Raw genomic sequence first — 24,211 nt, forward strand, 5'->3', positions numbered from 1 at the left:
GACTCTTGTGTTTTTAGGAAAATTTCTTGTGCCCTTAGTGCTGAAAATGTACTCCAAAGTGCATAGACACTCAAATACCTAGGGACCCTTGGGACAGTGAAAAAAGAACAGATGAAGTTAGACCTGTTTGTCAGCTGATGTTCCTCCAGTTGGCCTGGATGATTTTTTTTGTTTTGTTTTGTTTTGTTTTGTTTTTCATTAAGGAAAGCCTAGCAACATGTACTTTTGAGTTCTCCTGACTTTCCTAATCACAAATGGAAAGGAGTAATTTATTCATTTTTGGGTTCTACATTATAGAGGAATTTTAAGATTGATGATAGACTTCTCATTTTGTCAGTAACCATTATTTTTGTTCATGATTCAGTTGGTTTAAACATTTTTGTGAGAATCCTTTTGGGGAATTCAAAGTATAACAGGAAAATATATTATCTTTATGGCAAATGGATGGTATGGGTGGACATTTCTCAGTGGATGCAGTTTCCCTGCCGCATTCTCTGATGGTTAGAAGGTAAAGCCTAGGAGTGCTTTAACTAAGCAGTCAGCATGCCAACAATTCATTCTATCACACCACTAACCTCCAGATGTCATTTTCCTAGCCATGCCTGTTGGTCAGTTACAGTAACTCGCCTTTCAGATAATAATCACACAAAATGCAGACCAAAGCAGAGGCTGAGGGAAGGAACCGTCAAACCTGTTTGTCTGCCTTAAGGTAGTTGTAGAAAGAAAAAAAAACATTTGTTTTTGGTACAAAGGGAGAAAAAATGGATGGAATCAATGTGTTTGTGATATTTTAGAGTTTTTGGTGACCAACAAATCATCAGTTTTACAGCCTGTTAAATTCATCAATCTTGGCTCTTTCCAATGTATCATTTCCTCTGCCTGAAATGCTCTACCTGTGCCTTGTTCACTTAGTGAAATTCTATGTTTCCATCAAGATTACTCCTTCTGTGAAGTTCAACTTTTCCTAACTTCCTTTATTTTTGGAGTTGAACTTAACATTTGTAGGCTGTTAGCATTTCTCTTACTATACAAATTATTATCATCCTATTATCATCCTATTATTTTGTCTTCTGATCACATTATCTTTTGTTCAGTTCTTTGTATGCCTTCTCTTTGGTCCTATTTTTAAAGATTTATTTATTCATTGATTCATTCATTCATTTATGTATTTATTTATTTGAGAGAGAGGAGAGAGAGAGCTCATGGGGAGGGGCAGAGGGAGAGGGAGAGAGAGAATCTCAAGCAGACTCCCTGCTGAGCACAGAGCCCAACGTGGGACTCAATCTCATAAACCTGAGATCATGACCTGAGCAAAATCAAGAGTCAGATGCTTAACTGACTGAGCCACCCAGGCACTCTTCCTGGCTCTTATTTTTAAAACCCCATTCATTTACTCCTCTCTGTTTCTCTTTCGTTTTCGATATTTAGAGACTGCCTACAAGGGCCAGACCTTGTGTTAGTTGTTTTGCACACATTATTTCATCTAAATGTCATAGCAGACGTATGATTTATTATTTCCATTTTACAGTAAGCTAAATTGAGGTCTAGAGAAGTCAAGTGACTTGCTCCAAGTTCTAGCTGGTAAAAGGCAGAGCAAGAACTTGAATGCAATCTGTGGAACTAAAATGCCCCCTTTTATTCCCTACTGTACTACACTAACTCCTTTCTTTATACTTTCCACTAATTCCTCTATGAGTGCCCCCACTTCAAACCTTCAGCATCTTTGTGGGGCTTTCCTAGAGTCAGAAAGAAATTTTGGCTTCTTAGTACTATGAGTCCATCAGTGTGACTCTCCTAAGAGGAAGTCACACAGAACAGTCCTTGGGAGAGACTTGGAGAAGGTGGTTATGAAATAATTGGGATGCAGGCTCACATCTTCCCTCCTCCAATTAATAATGCTTCATCCCTCAGTAGGGATGGCAGTGACACCACAGGCAACCTTGACTTCAGTGAGGCAGCATTTAGGGGAGACACTAAAAGCTTCTCCAGATTTTCTTGAAACTGCCACGCAGTTCAGTTAGTCCTTAATGGGGCCCGGGCTTGGGTTTTTCTTTCTATATACCTTTCCCTTTTTGTTTTCTTTTCTTTTCATCTTTTCTTCTCCTCACCATGTCCTTCCTTCCTCCATCTCACCCCCGCCCCTCCCTCCTCCCTCTCCTCTCCTCTCCACCTCCTTCTCTTTTTCTTCTCTCTTTTTCTGTTTCTCTCATCTTTAATCTTGTCAAGAAGCATGTAAGTGTTTTGGTAAGGTCTACACTATAATCATCTTGTTATGTAGCTTTTGAACTTTCAGGACATCAAATCAGAACAGCACCCAGAAGGAGAGCATGGTGCAGATGTGTGTCTGAGCTGTAGATTATTATATTTCAGTTTTCAAATTTGATCTTGGGTAACCCCTTTTTAAAAAAATATATAGGAAGGAAAATATAAATAATTTGATTAAAGCTCTTTATTGTGGAACACTTGATAAATAAATAACATTAAGTACAGTCCTTGAGTGCTGCACAATAAAGATTTCAACAGTAATTTCAGCCTTAATCATTTCTTCCTGTGTTCCACACGATTCCATGAGAATGCCCATCATTCAGTCAGCTCTTGTATTCCAAGTACCTAAAATTTGCCAGATGCTTCATATATATTACTTTGAAATCTCATGGGTCTGCAAAAATGGATGATATGATCCCCATTTTACAAAGGAGAAAGCAGGTAAGTAGAGGATGTGCTATTTACCCAAGATTATGCTATCTGCTATAACTGCTAAATGACATTGCTGGGATTCATAGCCTAGTCCTTCTGACTCCTAAGTCCATGATCCTGCCACACCACCATACTTTGCCACTTAACAAGTAGCTAAGAACAGATAATTGAAGCTTCGATCTATGCCTAATAGTCTCCAAATCTCTGGACAGAATTAATTTATTGAGAGATTATTGAATTCTGATCATGCTCCCCCATCATTTTATATATGAAGAAATTGAAGCTCAAAGGAAAGCAGTGACTTGCCCAACACGTCACAGTAAGTCACTGCCCTATCCAGAACTCCTTTATATTCATTTGTACTATTGCTGCTTCGTGTGTATTGATGTATTTACTTCAAGTTTCTAAAAGGTAGGACCTATGACTTCCATTTCTCCTCTACAGATTTTAGCACAGGGCTGAGCAATTGAGTTTTCAGTAGGCATTTGTTAACTGACCAATTTTGTTGTTGTTGTTGTTGATAACAAATGCGCTTTCTCTGACCCTATTAGAAGCGCAGCTTCCCTAATTACACAGTGTGGTGAACAGGCAACACATCTGTTGTGAATGGTGACTCTAAAACTGGGAAGTATAATGTGCTGGGAACCCTTTTTGGTTTTCTGTCTGAAGTATTATGGAATATAATTCCCTTGTGTAGATAGGGATACTGAAGCCCAAACAGGGGAAATGATTTGTCTGAAGGTTGTAGGGAAATTCGTAACAGAGCTGTGCTGATTTTAAATGTATATTTGGAATGGGCAATACATGTACATGATACAAAATTTTAAAATCACAGAAGGTTAAAGAGTGAAAGATAATTCTGAGCCCCCAACCCTCAGGCTTGCAGTTCTCTTTCTGAGGGATATCCACTATTCATTAGTTTCTTGTGTACCCGTATAGACATAGTATGTGTACTTATAAACATATAGATATGTTAAGTATATCAATATATCAATCAATATATGTTAGTATTCCTCACAGAACTAGTGTTGTGTATTGTTTTGCGTCTTCGTTTTCTTTTCACTTTACAGTATATCTTGGAGATTGTTCCACATTAGTATATATGTAATTGCTTCATTTTTTAATGGCTGTACTGTATGGCTATATTGATGGGCATTTATGTTGTTTCCAGTCTTCTGCTAATATAAACGTTGTTGCAGTGAATGTTCCTGAATAAATGTCATGTCACACATGTGCAAATATGTGGTGGGTCAAAACATGTGTATATTTTAATTTTGAAGGCTTTTGCCAAATTTTCTTCCACAGATGTTTTAAGATCATCGTTATGCAAAATTTGGATCTGATAAAATTTATAATGAAATGGTTACTGTACCTTTTACAAAAGCGTTATTTTATTGACCTTATAGAAGTGTTCAGTACAGTTTCTTTAAATATTCAATATTTATATTTAAATATGAATTCAATTTAAAGAAATATTATTTATATACTACTGTTCAGGAACACATCTATTGGGTAAAGCATGTGAAGATGGCAAAATTTCTCTGAAATGCAAATGAATCTACACAGTTGCGGTTCCAGTTATATTACCAAACCTCAGAGGTGTGCTTGGGTGAAGGTATAGGGAGAAAAGAACAATGGGTCCAGACCCAACTAGAAAAAAGCAAAACTACTACTAAGGAAGAACCAGTTGTGTTCTAGTAAACTGGATTTCTGCCTGGAAGGGGTAAGGGTCAGTAGGGAGCCCTTGATATTGTAGTGTTTGCTAATTTCCATGCTGTAGATACTCCTATCAGGACTGATTTAAGCTACCAGTATTATAGCACTGAATGTGAAATTGGGACATGATGCTCAGAATCGGTTTTTATGAGTCACTACAAGCCAACTCCAGCACAACACTGGACAGAGCTCAAGGGAAGACAGCTTGAGAACATAAAACTTTGCTCTGACCAAATGTCAAATGACCTTGGCAGAAGTGAGCTGGCTATTCCTCGTGGTGTTTTCCTTGGTGAGTTTGGAGCCTCTATTTCTCCCAGATGGTCTTTCCAAATCCCATCTGAAGAACATCATCTGCTTGGTGCTCCCCAAAGTACTTACCGAGTGGCCTGAACCTCACTAGTCTCCAGAGTAGCAAAAACAACAAGAGGCTTTGTAAACTGTCAAATATTATTCCAGTGTCAAGCATTTGTCCTGCTATTAATCCTGTGTCAGCTATAAAAATCCATAAGCCATATTTTGGCTATTGTGGACATTGCTGGTATATATATTACATATATATATATAATGGGCTATTATTATATTATATAATTAGTAATATATATAATTATTAATATATTGTATATATTCCATTATATACATATTATATTCCAATAAAATATATATTATGATATATAATGGAATATTGCTCAGTTATCAAAAAGAATGGACTCTTGTCATTTGTAATGATGTGAGTGGAACTAGAGAGTGTTATGCTGAGTGAAATACGTCAGAGAAAGACAAACATCATGTGATTTCACTCATGTGGAATTTAAGAAGCAAAACATACGAATATAGGGGAAGGGAAGGAAAAAGAAAATAAGACGAAATCAGGGAAGGAGACAAACCATAAGAGACTTGTAACTATAGGAAACAATCTGAGGGTTGCTGAGGGGATGTGGGTGGGGGATGGTGTAACTGCATGGTGGGCATTAAGGAGGGTACTTCATGAGAAACAAACTGAGGGCTTCAGAGGGGAGGGGGTGAATGGGATAGACTGGTGATGGGTAGTAAGGAAGGCACGTATAGCATGGTGCACTGGGTGTTATATGCAACTAATGAATCATCGAACTTTACATCAGAAACCAGGGATGTACTGCATGGTAACTAACATAATATAATAAAAAAACATTTAAAAAAAGGAGGGTATTTCATGTTATGAGCACTGGGTGTTATATGCAACTGATGGACACTAAACTCTACCTCTGAAACCAGTAATACATATATGTTAATTAATTGATTTTAAATTTAAAAAAAGAATAATATTGGACCCTTATCTTAAAAAAATCCATAAGTTATTAACTCACTTGCAAGTTCCCTCCCCTAGCTGCATATTAGAAGCAATAGAGGGACATCTTAGAAAATCGTACTCCCCACACTTACCCCCAATCAATTGAATTAGAATTATTGGGAGTAAAACCAGGCATCAGTACTTTGTAAAATCTCTGTAGGTGTTTCCAACTTGTACCCAAGGTTGAGAATTACTACCCTGTACAGCCTGGTTTTGCCACCCAATCAGCTTTCCCTAACACATCCCCTCCCTTAACATATGCCAGCCCCACTGGCCACTTTGCTAGTCCAAGAACACACCAAATTCATTTATGACATTAAAACTTTGAATTTGCTATTCCTTCTGCTGAGAATGTTCCTCCTCTGGCTGTTTGCATGTCTGGCTTCTATTATTCAGGTGTCAGCTCAAATGCCACATCGTCATAGAATCTTTCCCCACTCTCTCTTTCATTGTATGTATCGCCATCTGAAAATATTTAATTTATTATTTACCACTTATTTATTACTTGTCTGTTTTCACCAAAAGATCCCCCAAGTTGCAGGCAAGGCCTTTGACTGTATTATGCACTGTTGTTTCCCTCGTTGCCTAGAATAGTGCCTTGAACATAGTAAGTGTACACTAAAAGATTAATTATCAGAGAATAGTTATTAAGCACCTTGTATGGATGAACTCAATGGATAAATTTAAAAAATTTCTTTATGTTAAAATTTAAACTGCATAGCATGGCATTCAGGGCTATTCATGATCTAGCTACTATCTAACTTTTCAGCTTTACCTACTTCTACTTCCTGTCCTCTTGAAGCAGGAGGCCCATGTGAATGACAGTTGCTAGGGAAGGTGGTTTGAAACTGAACACTGAAGGGTTCATTTTAGCTCTGTGTGTGTGTGTGTGTGTGTGTGTGTGTGTGTGTGTCTGTGTGTGTGTTGAGAGCAGGGAGTAGATGGAATGTTTGTGACCAGCGCAGCAGCCAGTGAAGAGAGCAGCATTATCAGAAGGATCAGAAGGTGGTTGCTAATGGAGGGATATAGAAGACAAAATAAGTTCAGTAACATTACCTATAACTCTTCTAATGTATCTAACATTCTTCCTTTTACAGATCACTTGCACATGTATTCTGTACCATTTGTTTTGTATAACTTTATGAAGTAGACAATGCCATCATGTTTATTCTCATTTTTTAGATGAGAAATCAAGGCTCAGACTTGCAGAGGGCAATTGGAGCCAGGATTTGACACCTCCTCCTCTTCTTTTTTTTTTTTTTTAAAGATTATATTTATTTTATTTTATTTTATTTTATTTTATTTTATTTTGAGAGAGAGAGCAGAGGGAAGAGCAGAGGGAGAGGGACAAGCAGACTCCATGCTGAGTGTGGAGCCCTAGATGGAACTTGATACCAGGACTCTGAGATCATGACCTGAGCTGAAATCAAGAGTTGGATGCTCAACCAACTGAGCCACCCAAGCGCCCTGACAACTGCTCTTCTGCTTGTCAGTCTAGTGGTCTTTACATTTTCATTTTATGGAACTTCAGCCAGATTGTGAAAGGTACTTAAAGCAAAGAAGATGGATCTGGGCTTGATTCCTGTCCCCTCTCACTAGAGTTAACCTTTAGGTCAAAAGAAATAAGGATTATTTTTATTATTTATAAACACTCCTAAGAAGCCTCCCTGTAACGCATTAGCTGAGAGCCCTTCCGTGGTACTGGATTAACTGATATCTGTGTTTCTGGGTGGGTAGGACAGGTGGAGAAATGGTCACATCCGTGGAATCAAAGGGACTCTGCTACATTTTAAGTCCTTTTCACAGAAGAATCCTTTTGCCACAGTATAGACTGTGTGCCTGGTGTTGTCTAGCCTGTTCCACAGGCCCAAAAGCAGTATCTTGGGGGGCAAATTTACTAGGAATCAACAGTGCTTAGAATTGGTCTTCAAAGAAGAGAACTCCTTGGATGATTAGGCCAGAGGTTCTAGGCTATCTTGGCTCCAGAAAAAGTTACATCCATAGGATGCATGACCCTAAACAGGCCTTGGGGTTGTTCAAGTCTGTGTAGATCACTCGGGGAGAGGCACTTAGCTCCTTTTTTCTGTAGAGTAGTGTTGTTGTTTTTCAGGGAAGGCCCTTAGAACCCTCCCTGAATCACACTCAGGAAAACTCTGAGACACCCATCAGAAATTCCAATGTGAGTAGAAGACTTCTGAATTCACCTTCCTTAGGTTGCTACTATTTTCTTATTACCTACCACATTCTCTTCTAAATTAAGGGAACCAAGGTCAAGAGAGTAGAGATAACACACCAGGTCACATAATGATTCCGTGAAATAGAAGGGCTAGTCCTCAGGTCTTCCTCTTTCCTCCTCTGTACTCCTTTACTGTTCTGCCCTGCCTGTCTTTGAAGCATAGTGTCAGGGCCCATTTCAGAAGAGATAATACATTGACAAGGGCAAACACCAACATCGCAGGTCATACAGACCTGGTTTCTGATCCTGCTTCTGCCACTTATTGGCTGGTGACTCGGTGAGTCATTCAGCATCTCTGAGACTTATTTCCCTCAATTCTAAAATAGGAATAGTAGCTACCTGGAAGAGTTTTAACAAGAATTAAATGAAGGCACTTTGAACAGTACCCAATCAAAGCACAGTGAGATTGCCCCCTTCCCAGGAAGCCAAGTGTTACTCGTCCTTCACATGTTGAAGAGGCAGTATGGGTAGATGTAGAACATTCAGGATACACATAAGTCAGGATAGAGGCAAATAAGATATTTGCTCAGTTATAGTGGTTAAATAGAAAGCCTATGCACCCTGGATTGAAACTAAGCTATACTCTTTGGAATCAGTAAGCATTCTGTGTCTTGGGTTTCCTCATATATAAATTGAGGATAATGGTCTGTACTTTCCCCCCTTTGAAGAAAGGCTCAGCAAGATAATGAACAGGAAAATAATTTGGAATAATAAAGCAAATGTGCAGAGAATATAGTGGGCAAGAGACTTGAGTTTTAATCCTGTCTTGTCCATTCTGCTTTCTGTATCTCAGTTTCCCCATCTGTAAGATGAGAATGTTGGTCTCTACAGAGGATCCTTGCCTCTTCTGACATTCAAGGAGTTTGTTATTTACTTAAATAACAATAGATAAGATCTGTATAATGCTTTATGCTTTTACGTTATTTTCACATGTATTATCTCATATAAGAATAGCACTAAACTGGGGAACTATGAATAAGAAGGCTTGGGTTCTTGTCCCTATTTTGACATTGACTCATACTATAGCCTTAAGCAAGGTTCATCTCCCCCCATTCTCTGAGTCTCAGTTTCTTAGTCAATAAAATAGGAGGTATGGGGGTTGGTTAAATCAGTACGTCTTAACTTTTCCACAAAGCCCTGGGGACTCCTACAAAATTTTTCTAAGGTATAGCACAATGCTAAGGCTGCAGAGAAGGGAAGAAAGGGAGAGGTGTAGCAGGACGAATTCTTTTTTTTTTTAATAATTTTTTATTATGTTATGTTAGTCACCATAGAGTATATCCTTAGTTTTTGATGTAGTGTTCCATGATTCATTATTTGCGTATAGCACCCAGTGCACCAAGTTTCCTATACCTAGTTCAGGCAGATTAGGTTTCATTTTATCTGTTTCCTATGTATGGGACCTTTGTGTAATATTTCACTTGTAAAAAAGTTTCACTGCAATAGAAAAAACTTTACTAGATGTGCTCTAAAGCCTTAGGTATTAAAGGTGGGATTCAATAAAATATGTTATTTGGTAATTTCATTTTTCTTGTTGTTTTAACAAAACAGAATATTGTGAACACCCTTCTGAGTTAAAAAAAATGTACAGCATTCTACTGCATAAATATGGAATAATTTAAGCATCCTCTTAATGTTGGACATTTAAATTTTTCCAATATCCCCTATTTACATAATGCTATATTGAACTTTTTTGTGCTTAAATAATTGTTTTCTTATAAAAAGAGTCCAAGAAATGGAATTACTGATTAAAAGTTATGTGTATTTAATTTTTTTGGATATGTTGCAAAATTGCTCTCTAAAAGTTTATACTCCTATTAGTAATACCTCTTTGCCAATATCTGGTATTTAATCTTTGCCAATCTGACTAATGAAAATGGCATCTTATTTAATTTGTATTTCTGTGATTTCTGGTGAAGTTAAAATTGAACAATTTTCATATATTTATTGATCATTTATATTTCTTCTTTTAATTCATTTTTCATGTCTGTTGTCCTTTTTTCTATTGCACTGTTCATCTTTATATATCAAAGAAATTAACCACTGTTTTTACATACTTGCTGCCAATATGTTTTCCATAGTTTGTGGTTGTCTTTCAGTTTTATAAGAGAGTTTAAATGTCTTCTAGTCAAGTCTATCAAAATATTCACTTATGTTTCTGTATTGCCATTCTTTAAAAAGCCTTTTTCTACTTTTAAAAATAAAAAAATACCTATGTTTTCTAACAGTACTTTTTTTTAATAATAATTTTTATTATGTTATGTTAGTCACCATACAGTACATCCTTAGTTTTTGATGTAGTGTTCCATGCTTCATTGTTTGTGTGTAACACCCAGTGCTCCATGCAATATGTGCCCTCCTTAATACCCATCACTGGCATACCCCAATCCCCCACCCCCCTCCCCTCTGAAGCCCTCAGTTTGTTTCCCAGAGTCCATAGTCTCTTGTGGTTCATTCCCCCTTCTGTTTACCGCCCCCCCCGGCATTCTTCCCTTCCTTCTCCTACCAATCTCCCTGCTATTTCTTATGTTCCATAAATGAGTGAAACCATATGATAATTGTCTTTCTCTATTTGACTTATTTCACTTAGCGTAATCTCCTCCAGTCCTGTCCATGTTGCTGCAAATGTTGGCTGAGTAACATTCCATTGTATATTTGGACCACATCTTCTTAATCCAGTCGTCTGTCGAAGGACATCTCGGTTATTGTGGACAATGCTGCTATGAACATTGGGGTGCATATGGCCCTTCTCTTCACTACGTCTGTATCTTTGGGGTAAATACCCAGTAGTGCAATTGCTGAATCATAAAGTAGCTCTATTTTTAACTTTTGAAGGGATCTTCACACTGGTTTCCAAAGTGGCTGTACCAACTTGCATTCCCACCAACAGTGTAAGAAGGATCCCCTTTCTCCGCATCCTCTCCAACATTTGTTGTTTCTTGCCTTATCAAATTTTGCCATCCTAACTGGCGTAAGAATGGTTTTGATTTGAGTTTCCCTGATGGCTAATGATTTTGAACATTTTTTCATGTGTCTGTTAGCCATTTGTATGTCTTCATTGGAAAAGTGTTCATATCTTCTGCCCATTTTTTGATTTGATTATTTGTTTCTCATGTATTGAGTTTGAGAAGTTCTTTGTAGATCTTGGATAGCAGTCTATTATCTGTAGTGCCATTTGCAAATATCTTCTCTGATTCTGTGGGCTGCCTCTTAGTTTTTTGACTATTTCCTTGGCTGTGCAGAAGCTTTTTATCTTGATGAAGTCCCACAAGTTCATTTTTTCTTTTGTTTCTCTTGTCTTTGGAGATGTGTCATGAAAAAAGTTGCTGTGGCTGAGGTTGAAGAGGTTACAGCCTATGTTCTCCTTTAGGATTTTGATGGACTCCTGTCTCACATCGAGGTCTTTCATCCATTTGGAGTTTATCTTTGTGTATGGTGTGAGAGAGTGGTCAAGTTTCATTCTTTTGCATATAGCTGTCCAATTTTCTCAGCACCATTTATTGAAGAGACTTTTTTCCACTGGATGTTTTTTCCTGCTTTTTCAAAGATTAGTTGCCCATAGAGCTGAGCATCCATTTCTGGGGTCTCTATTCTGTTCCATTGGTCTATCTAACAGTACTTTAATGCTTTCCTTTTGTTTTTTTTTTTCCATTGGCATCTTTAATCCACATGGAGTTTATTTGGGTTTCAATGAGTAATTTAAGCTTATTGACTTTCCCAAATGATTAACCAGTTGTTCTGACACCATTTAATGTAGTGAATAAGTCATCCTTTCTTCACTGATTTAGAATAACATATTATATATATGGAGTCTCTGTCTTTTTTAGTCTCTTCAACTGATAAGTCTATACTGGAGCTATTAACAAACTGCTGTAATTATTATGGCATTACAATACTTTAAATGTTTGATAGGAAAAGCCTTATTACTCTTTAATTTTTCAAAAATATCTTGGCAATATCACACATTTTACCTGATGATTCGATCCTCTCATTTGCAAGATATGATGCTGCAGATGGTGGGTAACTTCCTGCCTTACCTGATCTGCTTTAAGTAGGATTTTTCAGAATGAACATATTGAAGGAAGCCTAGTCAAACATTGGCCTCAACTCATACTGCATGGCAGCACCAATGGGGATGACAAAAAACAAACAAAAAAACACTGATAGAAATCGGAAGTCTGTGTAGAAAATATCTCAAGTTGGTCTCATGACCTCTGTTCCTGCTGGAGTTTTGGATAATAGTTGAGCTTTATGATGGAAGAATAGGACCATAAAAAAACATGTAGAATACCATCAGGCAATCAAGGATTTCAGAGCCAGCTGACATACAGAGGACCTCATGCTATCTCATTATGTGACCATTCATGGTAGTCAAGGGTTTGCAGCTGTTCTAATAGATTTATTAAGCATTAAATGTGCAACCTGCTTGCAATTCTAGAGTGTAGACTTACCTCCTTCAATGTGAGAGGGGGATTTTGTATTTTGCCAAAAATTTCACAATGACATTTTTTGTGAGACTTATAAGTTGTTGATACAACCTTGCTGTTGAAGGTCAACAGTGTCAGAGAGCTAGGTATAATATTTGTAGAATCTGAGGAGGAAAAGATGGATAGCAGTTTATGTTGTCTGTGTTAATTATTCAGTCACCTAGGCTACTGCATGGGAATAGAGGATTTTCTAAGAACACCTTGGAGCAGGCAGGCCCAGATCTCACTTACAGTTCTGTCAACTGAGTACTGAGAAGGCATTCAGGGGGCCATATACTTACTAGACAATGAATAAAGATACCTAACACCCACAGAGTGCTCTGTCTTGAGGCTACACTCACCCACACTACATCTCCATTGGATGCAGGTGCCAGATTTTTCTCTAGCTCTATCACCAACTTCCTATGGCTTGTGGCATGTTGTTTCAATACTTTGTGTCCATTTTCATAAATGAAGAGTCAGGCATCACATTGGGGCATTTGTTACAAAGCTTTTAATGTCCTTTACAGTCCAAAGATGATGTACTTCTAATTAGACCCAATGGGTCAGAGCTCCAAGGAGACAAATATCTAGTTCCTGGAAGGAATAGCCTTATGACAGAGTCCAGAAATGGAATGGGCTGCAATTCATGAAAGGGTGGAGCAACCCTTTACAAGGATGTTACGAAGGGGATTTGAGCCTTGCACAGAGGAGTGAGTGTATTGTGACCAAATACTGTTTAAATTTTTTTTCAATCTGTGAGATTCATAGCCTTATGGACTGTGATTTGGAGCCAAGTAATAGCGTGATGCCAGGCAGGTCAGTTTCATCTTAGTGAGCATCATTTTCTTCAGTTATATAATGGGTATACAGTAATCCCTGTTGTACCTACTTTGCACAAGATTGTTATTAACTTTTGTAAGCTAATCAAATGGGAGACGTTTTTAATCTTATGTTATTTTATATTGTGTTTTAATTTATTGTTACTACATGTTATATGTTTCATAGTTATTGTATATAAATATGTATAATATATATTATTATGTATTATATTTTAATTCATTGTTATTATTAAGAACCCTGATAACTTCAGCCATATTGGAGAAGTAGAATAAATAGAATAGAAGTAATAGCAACCCAGTGATTATACATTGGCTCTGCCATTATTTGGGGAAGTTGGTAATTCGGGCAGGAGAAGTGGATTGGAAGCAACCTTGAGAAGTTGTTCCATGCCTTGCTTTTGTTCCTAATCCAAATTGTGAGGATGAGTCACAGTTCCATTTTTAGGAGATTCCTTCTATCTTTGGGACCCTCGACCACTTCTGTCACTATTAAATGTCATTTAAAACTTTAAAGTCACTATTCTGCTTCAGAGAAATACATGTCATATGCATGCATTTATATGACTTAATATGTTATATACTTTATGTAATCACACATACACATACATACAAAGATAATTCAGGAACCCTATTGTGGGTGTACACCCAACACATTTGCATTCATGCATATGTGAATACACGTATGTCTATAAGCATGTTATTTATTCATATGTTGCATATGGCTTGCAATAACAGTGCCTCTCTAATGAATTGTTAAGTGCCTTGATTTTTTGAAGGACTTTAGAAAACAAAGAGAAAAGACTGAATGACTGCAGATATAAGAGGCAATGTTACAGTAAGTTACTATCTTAAAAAGAGAGAGTTGAGGGACAAGACAGCATTAGTTTGGTTAATGTCTTGCTTATTGGTAATACTTGTGACCTTTATATGAAAGACTCCACAAATATATTGTGGATAAAATCCAGATATCCTTTAAGACTCCTTGAGCTGGATATGGAATTGTTTAATTGGATTGAACAGCTGAAACTAATATAGCACTGTATGTTGACTACACTGGAATTAAAATAAAGTAATAAAATAAAGATTCCTTGAGCTGGAAAAGATTTTAGTGATTTTCCAGTTCTACCATTACATATTATCAATGGAGCCCAGAGAGGATAAAGTACTTGTCCAAGGTCATATGGTGAGTTAGTAATAAGACTGAACAAGGATTCAAATCTTGTGACTTCCAGCCTAGTGCTCTCTCTGTTATCTGGGACTTAAACATTTTTCTTCAGCAGAGATTTTCCTCTGTATCCTCAACAGCTAGTGCAAGGTCCATAATAAATGCTCAATAAGTTAAATAAATGCACAATGGCATTGGTTGCACTGGGCTCTACACTTACTATGTAGGCAAATTGTAAAGGATATCTGTGTTTTAGGTCACATTGTTTTAGGCCAAGAGACACTCTGGGACAAAGTACGAATAATAGCTAGGGAGATGATCTGAGTTCCAAATTGAAAAAAATGTTATCATACTTTTTCCACTGTAACCTTCCTCATTCAGAGGGTGGTTTACTTTTAGCAGTGGAATCTAGAACTCTGGGAGCCCTCATCTAGTGGGTCTGCAAATATTACTTTGCAAACTTGGGTTCAGGAGCTAGTGTTTTCCTATGGAAGAAGAGATTCTTCAAAGAAGTATTCATAATGACCCTATTTTACCAATTAATGTGAAAACTAGTCCTGAGGGTTGCAGCAGCACCAAAACTGTAGGGGATGTCCCTGTTCTAGAACACCCACAACACTGGACATGAACCCACTGGAATTAGATACAGGGCCTCACTTCTAGGAGTTGATACTCAAAGACTGAATGGCCCTCATAACGCCATCCTTTCTGTGCACATACAACAATCCTCAGTTGCGGCAAGAAAAGGCTGTTAGTGGGGCACATGGGTGGCTCAGTTAAGTGTCCAACTCTTGATCTCAGCTCAGGTCTTGATCTCAGGGTCATGAGCTTAGGGTCATGAGCTTGAGCCCCACAATGGGCTCCATGCTGGGCGTGGAGACTACTTAAAAAAATGTTTGTTAGTAAATTATGTGTTCCATTTATACAAATAAAATCCTGTGGTATGGTAGAAAGAGTACTGGTTTAGGGGCCTTAGTTTTCTCATCTGTTAAGTAAAAATAATGGTAGTATCTACCTCAAAACACTGCTGAGGTTATTCCTTTAAATGGCATATATAAACTTGCCAACACAGGCTTGATTCATAGTAGGTACCTACTAAATAATATTCTTCCTTCATTGACCTCCAATTGAGTGTTCTTCAGGCAAGTCACCTTCCCAGAACTCATCCTTGGAATGAAAGGGTTGTACTAGGGTGGTTTTTAACAGTTCCTCCAAGCCCAGCATTTTGGAATCTTTTGACAAAGGGAAGGGAATGAGAGAGGAAAGGGGTGGGGAAGGAGGAAGGTTGGGGGGAGGAAGGAAGGGGGGGGAGAAAGGAAAGAAGGGAAGGAGAAAGGAAAAAAAACAAAGGTCTTGTTGACCTGGCTACTACTAAATCTCCTACATAAAATAACTTACTATAATACATGTGTTTTCTGTGCCTGACCTGTACATTTTAGGTTGAAAAGGAAGAGAAGGGACAAGCTATAGCTGAATTTATGTGTTTTTCTCCCTGCTATCAAATAGCAATTGCTCTTCAATTTTTCTTCCTTTTCCCTACCACAAACATGCCTCCTCTGCCAAAAGAAGCCTCCCTAAAATCCCAGTCTCTCCCATAAACTAAATCGCAGCAGTAAATAAGAGGGACTTGGATAAAGAAAGGGGTGGAGTGAGGGGATGCACAAGCTCAGGCTGTCACAGGGCTCCAAGCATGAGAAGTTCTGCATGTTTCAGAGTAGTAGGGTATGTATCTCTGTCTGTTTCTGCTGGTGACTCTGTGCGTCTGTGGATCTCCCTGTTCCACTTGTGTATTCATTCAGTGTTTATTGAGGGCCTACTGTATGCCAGGCCTATGTTAGGAGCAAGGAGACAAAATACTGAGTAAAATGTGTGCTTTTGAGTGGACCTCCATGTCTTTCTTTGAGCAGCTGTGATCCTGAGAATCTCTGGGTTTGAGGATGTGTGTATGTGTGTATGTTTTTGTGTATCTGTGACAACTCCAGATGTGCACAACAACAGTTGTTTTTCTTCTGCCTTCAGAGGACTTCCTTTCACCTGTTGCAATTCACTTCACAAAGAGTGAGCTTTATCTCTGTTTCATTTGTATAACCTGCAGGATTGGGGAAATGATCACTATCAATTTAAAAACAATGAGAAATCTCATGGAGTTCTCTTTTGTAGAAGTTTTACCTGTATTTTTATTATGAAAAATAAGCACTGTATTAACTTGAGTATGATCCTTTGAATGATTACAGGGGTCAGGAGGTAGAAACATTGCCTAAGTCCAAGTCTTTGTTGTGTCATGCTAAAAGAGTGGTAATTTCTGTCATTTACCACTTTCCCGTGGACGTTCTTAGCCTTTAAAAAAAAAAAAAGATTTTATTTATTTCTCAGAGAGAGAGGGAGAGAGCGTGAGGGAGCGCACAAACAGGGGGAGCGGCAGGCAGAGGGAGAAGCAGGCTCCCCGCTGAACAAGGAGCCTGATGCAGGACTCCATCCCTGGACCCCAAGATCATGGCCTGAGCCCAAGGCAAAGGCTTAAGCGACTGAGCCACCCAGATGTCCCGTTCTTAGCTTTTATTAAAGGTAGAACATCTTATTTTTATAAACCAATGAGTCATAAAAGAAGTATCAGCAGGACCACAATTGTTCATACCTATAAAAACAACATCATACCTATAAAACAAAACAAAACAATATAGCAATTAAACTGGGCTGTGTGATTCTGTGTGATTAAATTTTTAGGGCCATTCTCCATCTACTTCTCTCATCTGGCAGGATGTATCCTTATGCCCTTTCTGCCTAGAACTACTAAAGGAGAGACTTTGGAAGTGCACTAATGGGGCATCTCCTGTTCTGTTTGTTCTCCCAGGGAAACAGAAGTACCTCTGTGCCAGCAGAAATGATTGTACCATCGATAAATTCCGAAGGAAAAATTGTCCATCTTGTCGCCTCCGGAAATGCTATGAAGCAGGGATGACTCTGGGAGGTATGATACTTTTCTTCCTTTTTCTTTTTCTCCCTCCCCCTCCCTCATTCTCTCATTCTCTCTTTAAACCAGATTTTCCTCTTTGATGCTTCTGAGGTGGCCAGCTATGCTCTAGATACCGACTGACTCCTTCATATCCAACATGGCCATCAGCCAGCTGGTGCCTTCCTTTATCCTTAACCATGTCACACCCCACTCTGGGGCTCAGCATAGGAGCAGGAGGTGTGAAGCAGGGATCAGGACCCATCAGGGGGTGAGTGAGTGTGGAGTTCATTATGAAGGATTCCCCAGGGGACACAGTGATACTGGCCTTATGTTGTTGAATGATGACCAGGAGGAGAGAACTACAGAATCCAGAATAATCACAGGTGCAGAATGACCCAGGCACAGGCTGGCCCTGAACACCCAGGAATATCCTCAGTTAACTACCTCTATATTGTAGGGCTGGCCACCTGGAATGAAAAGCTGCTTCTCTTTGGAGCCTATGACTAGGCTGCCAGGCCGAACCAGTTTCCTATCCCCTATCTCCCAGGGTTGAGCAAGCCTTTTAATCATTTCCCTTTCTTTGCAAATCTATTGATAACTTCCAAAAGCATTTTTTCGTAGCACAGTAGCTTGAAAGAAGGAAGATACAGCTTTTTCAAGGGCAGCCATTCATCATAAGGCTCTCTGTCCCCTAGTCTGTGTCTACTGTGAGTACTGTCACCATTCCAGAAAGGCTTGGCTTACACTTCTATTTTCCCCCTCCAAATTCCTCATTTCTTCATGTTTACATCTGCTCGGTGGCAGGGTACTCCCTGCCGCTTCTAAAAAGAAGCACCTTTCATGAGAAAAGCAAGCTCATTAGTCTACTTTGATTTGGAAATGGAACTTGAAGAAAAGCAGCTCTTTTCTGAATGCCTGAAACTGTAGCCTTCTATCTGATTATTCATTATCAGCCTGGAAAATCCAAGTTCCTAGAATCCTGCCATTTTCCCTCCCCCTCTCAAGGCTATTTAGAGCACTTGTCCATCTCTGGCTTTCTGCAAGGTGCTCAATACCTTGTCTGCCTATGTACATGTTTATAGAAACCAACTTGTTTTCTGTGTGTGGGTCTTCACGTTGATAACTGTATCCTTTCCTCCTTACAGGGCAATAATAGTCTTTAAACAGACCAAAGTACTACAAATGAACTGACTCAGGTTCAATTTGAGACAGTTGCAACAGAACCATCTCAAGTAGTGTCTAGTACTCCCAGACATCACAGGCAGATGCTCTGTGAGTAGTTTTCCAGGCAGCCACATTAAATGAGACTCAAATATCGGAGAAAGGCCAAACTTGTTCTTACTTGCTTGGTATACACCAGAGAAATCCTACAATTGTAGTCTATAGTGGGGAGGAAGAAGCAGGACTGCGGTGAAGAAGTGCAGAAGGAAAGCCAGGAAAGGTAACAAAGGGACTCTGAGGAAGTTTTCTTCATATGAATGTTGCAACCCTATGGTGAGAGTTGTGATACACTCAGCTCTCAATTACTTAGCCCTCTGTGAATTGTGTGTAAGAGATGGGGGCTCCCAAGTAGAGAACCCCTTGGTTTTTCATCTGCTGATACAAATTGCAAGACTGCTTTGACACAGGTGAAGTTTAATGGTAACAAAAGTTCTCCTAAAATTTGGGTCCGAATCTTAAAATTAGTTTCATGCTTCAGCCAACATCCTCCATTATAAAACAGCCCGTGACATGATTATAGTGAACCCCTTTTGAAAAGGAGTAATTTCACTACTCCATATATCAGTGAGGCATAGATGTTTAAATTAATTTCATGAAGAGAGCAGTACACTGAGTTTTCAAATTGATTTATTGGCTGGAGTGTTCAAATTTGAATGAGCTTGGTCAACACAATGAAAAGAAGGTAAGACGTGCTGTGAATGGCTTTCGTTTCAGTTCCATTTCTCTGATATTTATTGAGTGTCTATTGTATACAGAGGCACTGTACTAGGCAATAAAGCTCAGGCTGGCAAACTTGAAGAAATGTCTACAAGATACAAGGATTCTTGATATTGTGTGTGTGGTCTTCCCTTTGGAGTCAGGCAGACCTAAGTTAAAGGCCCAGCTCCATTATTTACTGTGCCCCATCTAAGCCTCAATTTCTTCATCTGTAATTTAGTGATATCACTCTGTGATGTGAACATGATGAACATGAAATCCTTGGTAAATGACAAAGTGCTAGACAAATGTGAGGGCTTACTATGACAGTGAGGTCATTAGTAATTCAGATGGTAAGCACTTCCCAGTTGGCTTTTACCCTGAGTTACTTCGCATGCCCTGTAATATGTAACAGTTCCAACAGGCAGAGAAAGCATCACCAGAAATCACACTTGATCACCTCAAACTAAAAGTACCATCAATATCTTGTTTGGAAGCCGATTCCAGTAGTTGAGGGAATCATGTATTATATTCAAGTACCATGTCAGTAACATCCCAAGTGTTTACCCACTTACACACCATCGTTTGAAAAACAAACCTTTCCATTTTGCTGAACTTATCTCCACATTCCTTGATTCTCTGCTGCAAACCCTTCTCAAGTTCATGGTTAACTTGCAAATTCAGTGTACACCACACCTTTACTCAAAACAATGGGAAAAAGAAAGAAAACATAAATGTAGAGTGGCCTTTCTAAATACTTCAGCAATAGACTTCCCTTTTCATCACATTTGGTTTTAGCATAGACATTCTGATCACACTGAAGGAGAATTCATATAATTTGGTTTTATTCTTCCCATCACTCAACTCAAAATGGTATAATATATTCTAAAATGGTAACTAGGAATGTGGCCTTGAGCAAATCCCCTCTCCCCTCTGAGGCATAGTTTTCCCACCATAAAATTTGGATAATGAGATTTACCAAGGACCTTTTTGGCACTATCATTTTGTGATTCTGGGTCTAAAGTCACAGAAAAAGCCTATCAGTCTTTTTTTTTTTTTTTTGGATTATGTATCCATTGCCCTCAGAAGTATAGACAGTCTAGACTTGAGTGTTTTGACTTGCATAATAATTTTAGCTCCCTCAGATTACACCTAAGTAAGATACATTATGTGTCTCAAAGTAGACTGGATGTACAGATTATTGAGGGAGTGGAGGGCAGAAGGGTTATCCTTGTATCTTAAAGAAGCTGGCACTCTACAGCTGATACTTGCTTAGTGTTGAGGCCTCAAGGTTTCTGACTGGCTCTCTCTGTAATGGTCTATCTACTGTTTGGTGATGGGATCTCCTTAACTCAGAGATATTTAAAACACATAGCTTTTTCCTTTCTATTTCTAGGCCTGTCTACATGTTCATTGCTTCTTTTCTTAGCAGCTCTTGGTGTTTCCAAGGGTGGTTGGGTTCTCAGGGTGGATCCCTTAAAGACTACCTTCAGGCTATTAACTGCCCAATCACAGCACGGAATAGGCCCTTTTTTGTACCTGTTTCATTTCTGGCTGCTTTTGAAAAGCTACGCATTGCTAACTGCTTCAAGAATCTAAATCTCTTGCCCACTTTCTTTTTTAGGAAATGAAAGAGAACTTTATTTAGCACTTTTTTTGGGCAAAAGATTTAAAATAAGCATAAATAAGGTTGATGCACTCAGAGAACTATGGAATACTTTCATAATTTCTTAAAGAATTGTAGTGAAAACAGTATCCCAAGATTTCCCAGCTGTTAGTAACACAGTGCTACCACGTGAACACGAATGCCAGTCTTGCAGCTCTGAGCACCCTACAACCACATACCCCTGCTCACACCGGCACTCAAGGTGAGCCCGCTTTACTCTTGGGCCTCTCTCGGGTGCTGCCTACTTTTAATGTAAGACAATATTTACAAATATAACTGTCCAGAAAAGGACCTTCCCTCTGGTGAATTAACTGTGGCTTTTTCACAGCCCATAATTAGAATAAGTTCACAACACTCTCTCAGTTTTCTCCGTACTTCCCAAGGATATATTTCCAGTTTCCAGGATGTAATGAGAAAGAAAGAATTGCCCTGCTCTGATATCTTTTCTCCTAACCCTTCCCTCTTTCTTACTTTCCGTCCTACTCCTCCCCAAACCTTTTTTTTTTCTTTTTTGCATTTTGTAACTCTTGAGTTTTCAGCTTTTAATAAATGGCATTAGCCCCTGCTTTTAGTTCTTCCTCTCCTGGACCCTGGAAGATGGTAGGCGTTTCAGGAATTTCATGTAGCAGCCAAACCCCAGAAGAGGAAAAGAAACCTGGAACATGTAAGAATCTAACGTGTTCAGTGTTTCTTCAGAGGTTAATTTAGCATACTTGAGAAGTCTCTTTCCTACTAAAAGACTGAACTTTACATCTGAGACTCAAAACTCTTAACAGATCTGCAGCTTTTAATAACCTCCAGGTTTCTCTAGTTGGGAGGATGGCTCGGGGAGCCCATGGCCATGATCTGATGTCATCATGGACGCTATGAACATCCTTGTGGTTTCCACTGTTGAAGACAGTCTTGATGCCAGCTCTTTCATCATTCTCCATGCTCAAGAGTAGCCCTGCATTGGTACTTCTGGATCACATGTCCATACATGTCCAGATGCAAGAGAGTGATTCCAACACTGAAACACTTTTCACAGCATGGTTCTTCAGGAGACAAGTTTCACAGCATTTATCCATTCATCTATTTATCTGTTCATCCTTCCAGCCAACCAACTAGCTAGTCCTTTTATCTTTCCATCCATTCACTCATCTATTTATCCATTTGGTAAATAATTTCTGAGTGCCAGCTATGTGCCAGACACTATGGTAGGCATGTTGGGGGAGCAGAGATGATTAAGATAAAATCCCTGACCTCAGAAAGTTAAAGAGGAGACAGACAGTGATAATGAATACATCTTAGCCTTAAAGGATGAAGAGGAAATGACTGGGAAGAAGTTGAATGAGATAGAAGGGAAGGGGTATTCAAGGCAAATGGCACAGTTTGAATAAAGGCACAGAGACATAAGAAAAAATGTATTGAGGGTTTGAGGAATAGCAAGTAGTTTAATATCACCAGATCTGGGGAAAGGGGGAAGGTAAGGTAAAACCACAATGAAAATGGACTTAGTTATTATGCTAAAAGCTTTAGATTTCAGGCAGCTGAAGATCTGTGGCATGGGATAAACACATTCACATATCATTTTGTGTGTTTCTACATTTGGTGTTTTAAGACAACTACTGGCAGCATGAGTGTGGTATAGGTGAGGACCTAAACTTTAGAAAAATACATAGAAGGGCAGGGATAGAGAGAGAAAAAAAAGTCTAGCACCAAATTTTGCCTCACATCTAGGATTGCAGCCTCAGCTCCTGAGGTTAGCTGCCTCCATTTGGGTTGATACCTACAAGTACTGACCGTGTACATAAGTTCCCTCCTTATACAGACTTCTTGCCTTGTTCTAAGCTAGCATTTCCTGCCATGGGTTCTAAGAAAACTAGTTCCATAACGTGGTCCATGAAAAATGATTCTTACGGTCAAATAATTTATGCAAAGCTGCATATTATGGTCCTGCTCAGGAAGATTTACAGTACATGTTAGCATAACACAGACCTTGGCAAGTACTGCAATAAAGTAAACTGAGGAGCTTGGTAACTCAGGATTCCTAGATTTAATTCAACCACAGAAACACTTTTTTTTCATATAACACCTGTTAATATCCTACAAAACCACTGTTTTCTGGAATACACTTTGGAAAACTTGGGTGCAGATAAAGACTCTGTCCTATGGGCAGACAATACTCCTAGCCCAGTTCTTCCATTTTGTAGATGTGTATGCCATTGCCTACCAGAAGAATCAATCAAGAATGGCTTTGTGACCAAAAATAAACCATCCTCACCACATCTCAAGAGGATGCACTGGAGGCCATTAAAACTCTAAAGTGGGGTCTGTAATAGTATTGTGATACACAAAGGTCAGGATGTAATCCAGGCCAAAGTAGCATTATTGTCAAAGTCATCTAATGGCCGCAGGTACAGATTCCTGACTCAAGAAAGATGCTAGACCAGTTATTTCTGACAAGTATAATGACTTCCAGCATTGCATAGAATGATCACTAAATATTTTGGATATCCAGATATTATTCCCTAAAAGTTTAATAATAATCATGCTTTCTAACCAGCATTTCAGCATCTACCCTGACCTTCATTATGGTGCTACCACATAACCTCTTTGCTAAAGTAGGAGGCCTAGAAAGCACAGATTTGTAGAGTTTGGGTCGCACTTCCTATCCAGTGACTGAATCCCCTCTACCTCCTGTTCAGCAGGTAGCAGAGTATCATAAAGAATTGATAATGTGGAACTCACATTGGGATATTCTCCCTTCTCCTTTGACTCTAACTAGAGCCCTAAAAGTCTTCAGGTTGGAGATAAAAGTGGTAAGTCTCAATTCTGAGAAGTATGCTACTCCCATACACTATTCTCAGATACCTGAGTGCTCCTACACGTCTGCGTAACTGAGGAGCAGAATTGTCCTATGAACTTTGATATCAATATGCACAGCATGTGACTCAGCACTTACAACTTTTGTTTTCTTTCTTTTGTGTGTTTTTGTTTTAAGAGGTCCTGAGATATAGTGGAAATAGTGTAAGGCACTGAGATACAGACAGGCCTCATTTCTAGTCCTGGCTCTGCCACTTACTATCTTAATGACCTTGGACAAATCATTAGATATTGAGCCTAAGGTTCTCCAACTATACTATGGGAATAATAAAATCTTCCTTACAGAAATGATGTAAGTGTGTAAAGGCACTGGTACCTAGTGGGCACACAATGTGTATCACTGTACCCTCCACTGCTTTTT

The 24,211-nt window shown here is 38.8% G+C and overlaps 1 protein-coding gene across 1 annotated transcript in view; it reads left to right on the forward strand.

Annotated features, from left to right (window-relative positions):
- The window catches only part of AR (androgen receptor), a 188,166-nt gene that overhangs the window by 131,662 nt on the left and 32,293 nt on the right, over positions 1 to 24,211 (forward strand). Inside the window, exon 3 of the mRNA XM_026485816.4 lies at positions 17,301 to 17,417. Coding sequence (XP_026341601.2) covers positions 17,301 to 17,417 — 117 coding nt within the window. The remainder of the gene's footprint in view (positions 1 to 17,300; positions 17,418 to 24,211) is intronic.

This window comes from Ursus arctos, chromosome X (genome assembly GCF_023065955.2).
Source record: "Ursus arctos isolate Adak ecotype North America chromosome X, UrsArc2.0, whole genome shotgun sequence".
Lineage (NCBI taxonomy): Eukaryota > Metazoa > Chordata > Mammalia > Carnivora > Ursidae > Ursus > Ursus arctos.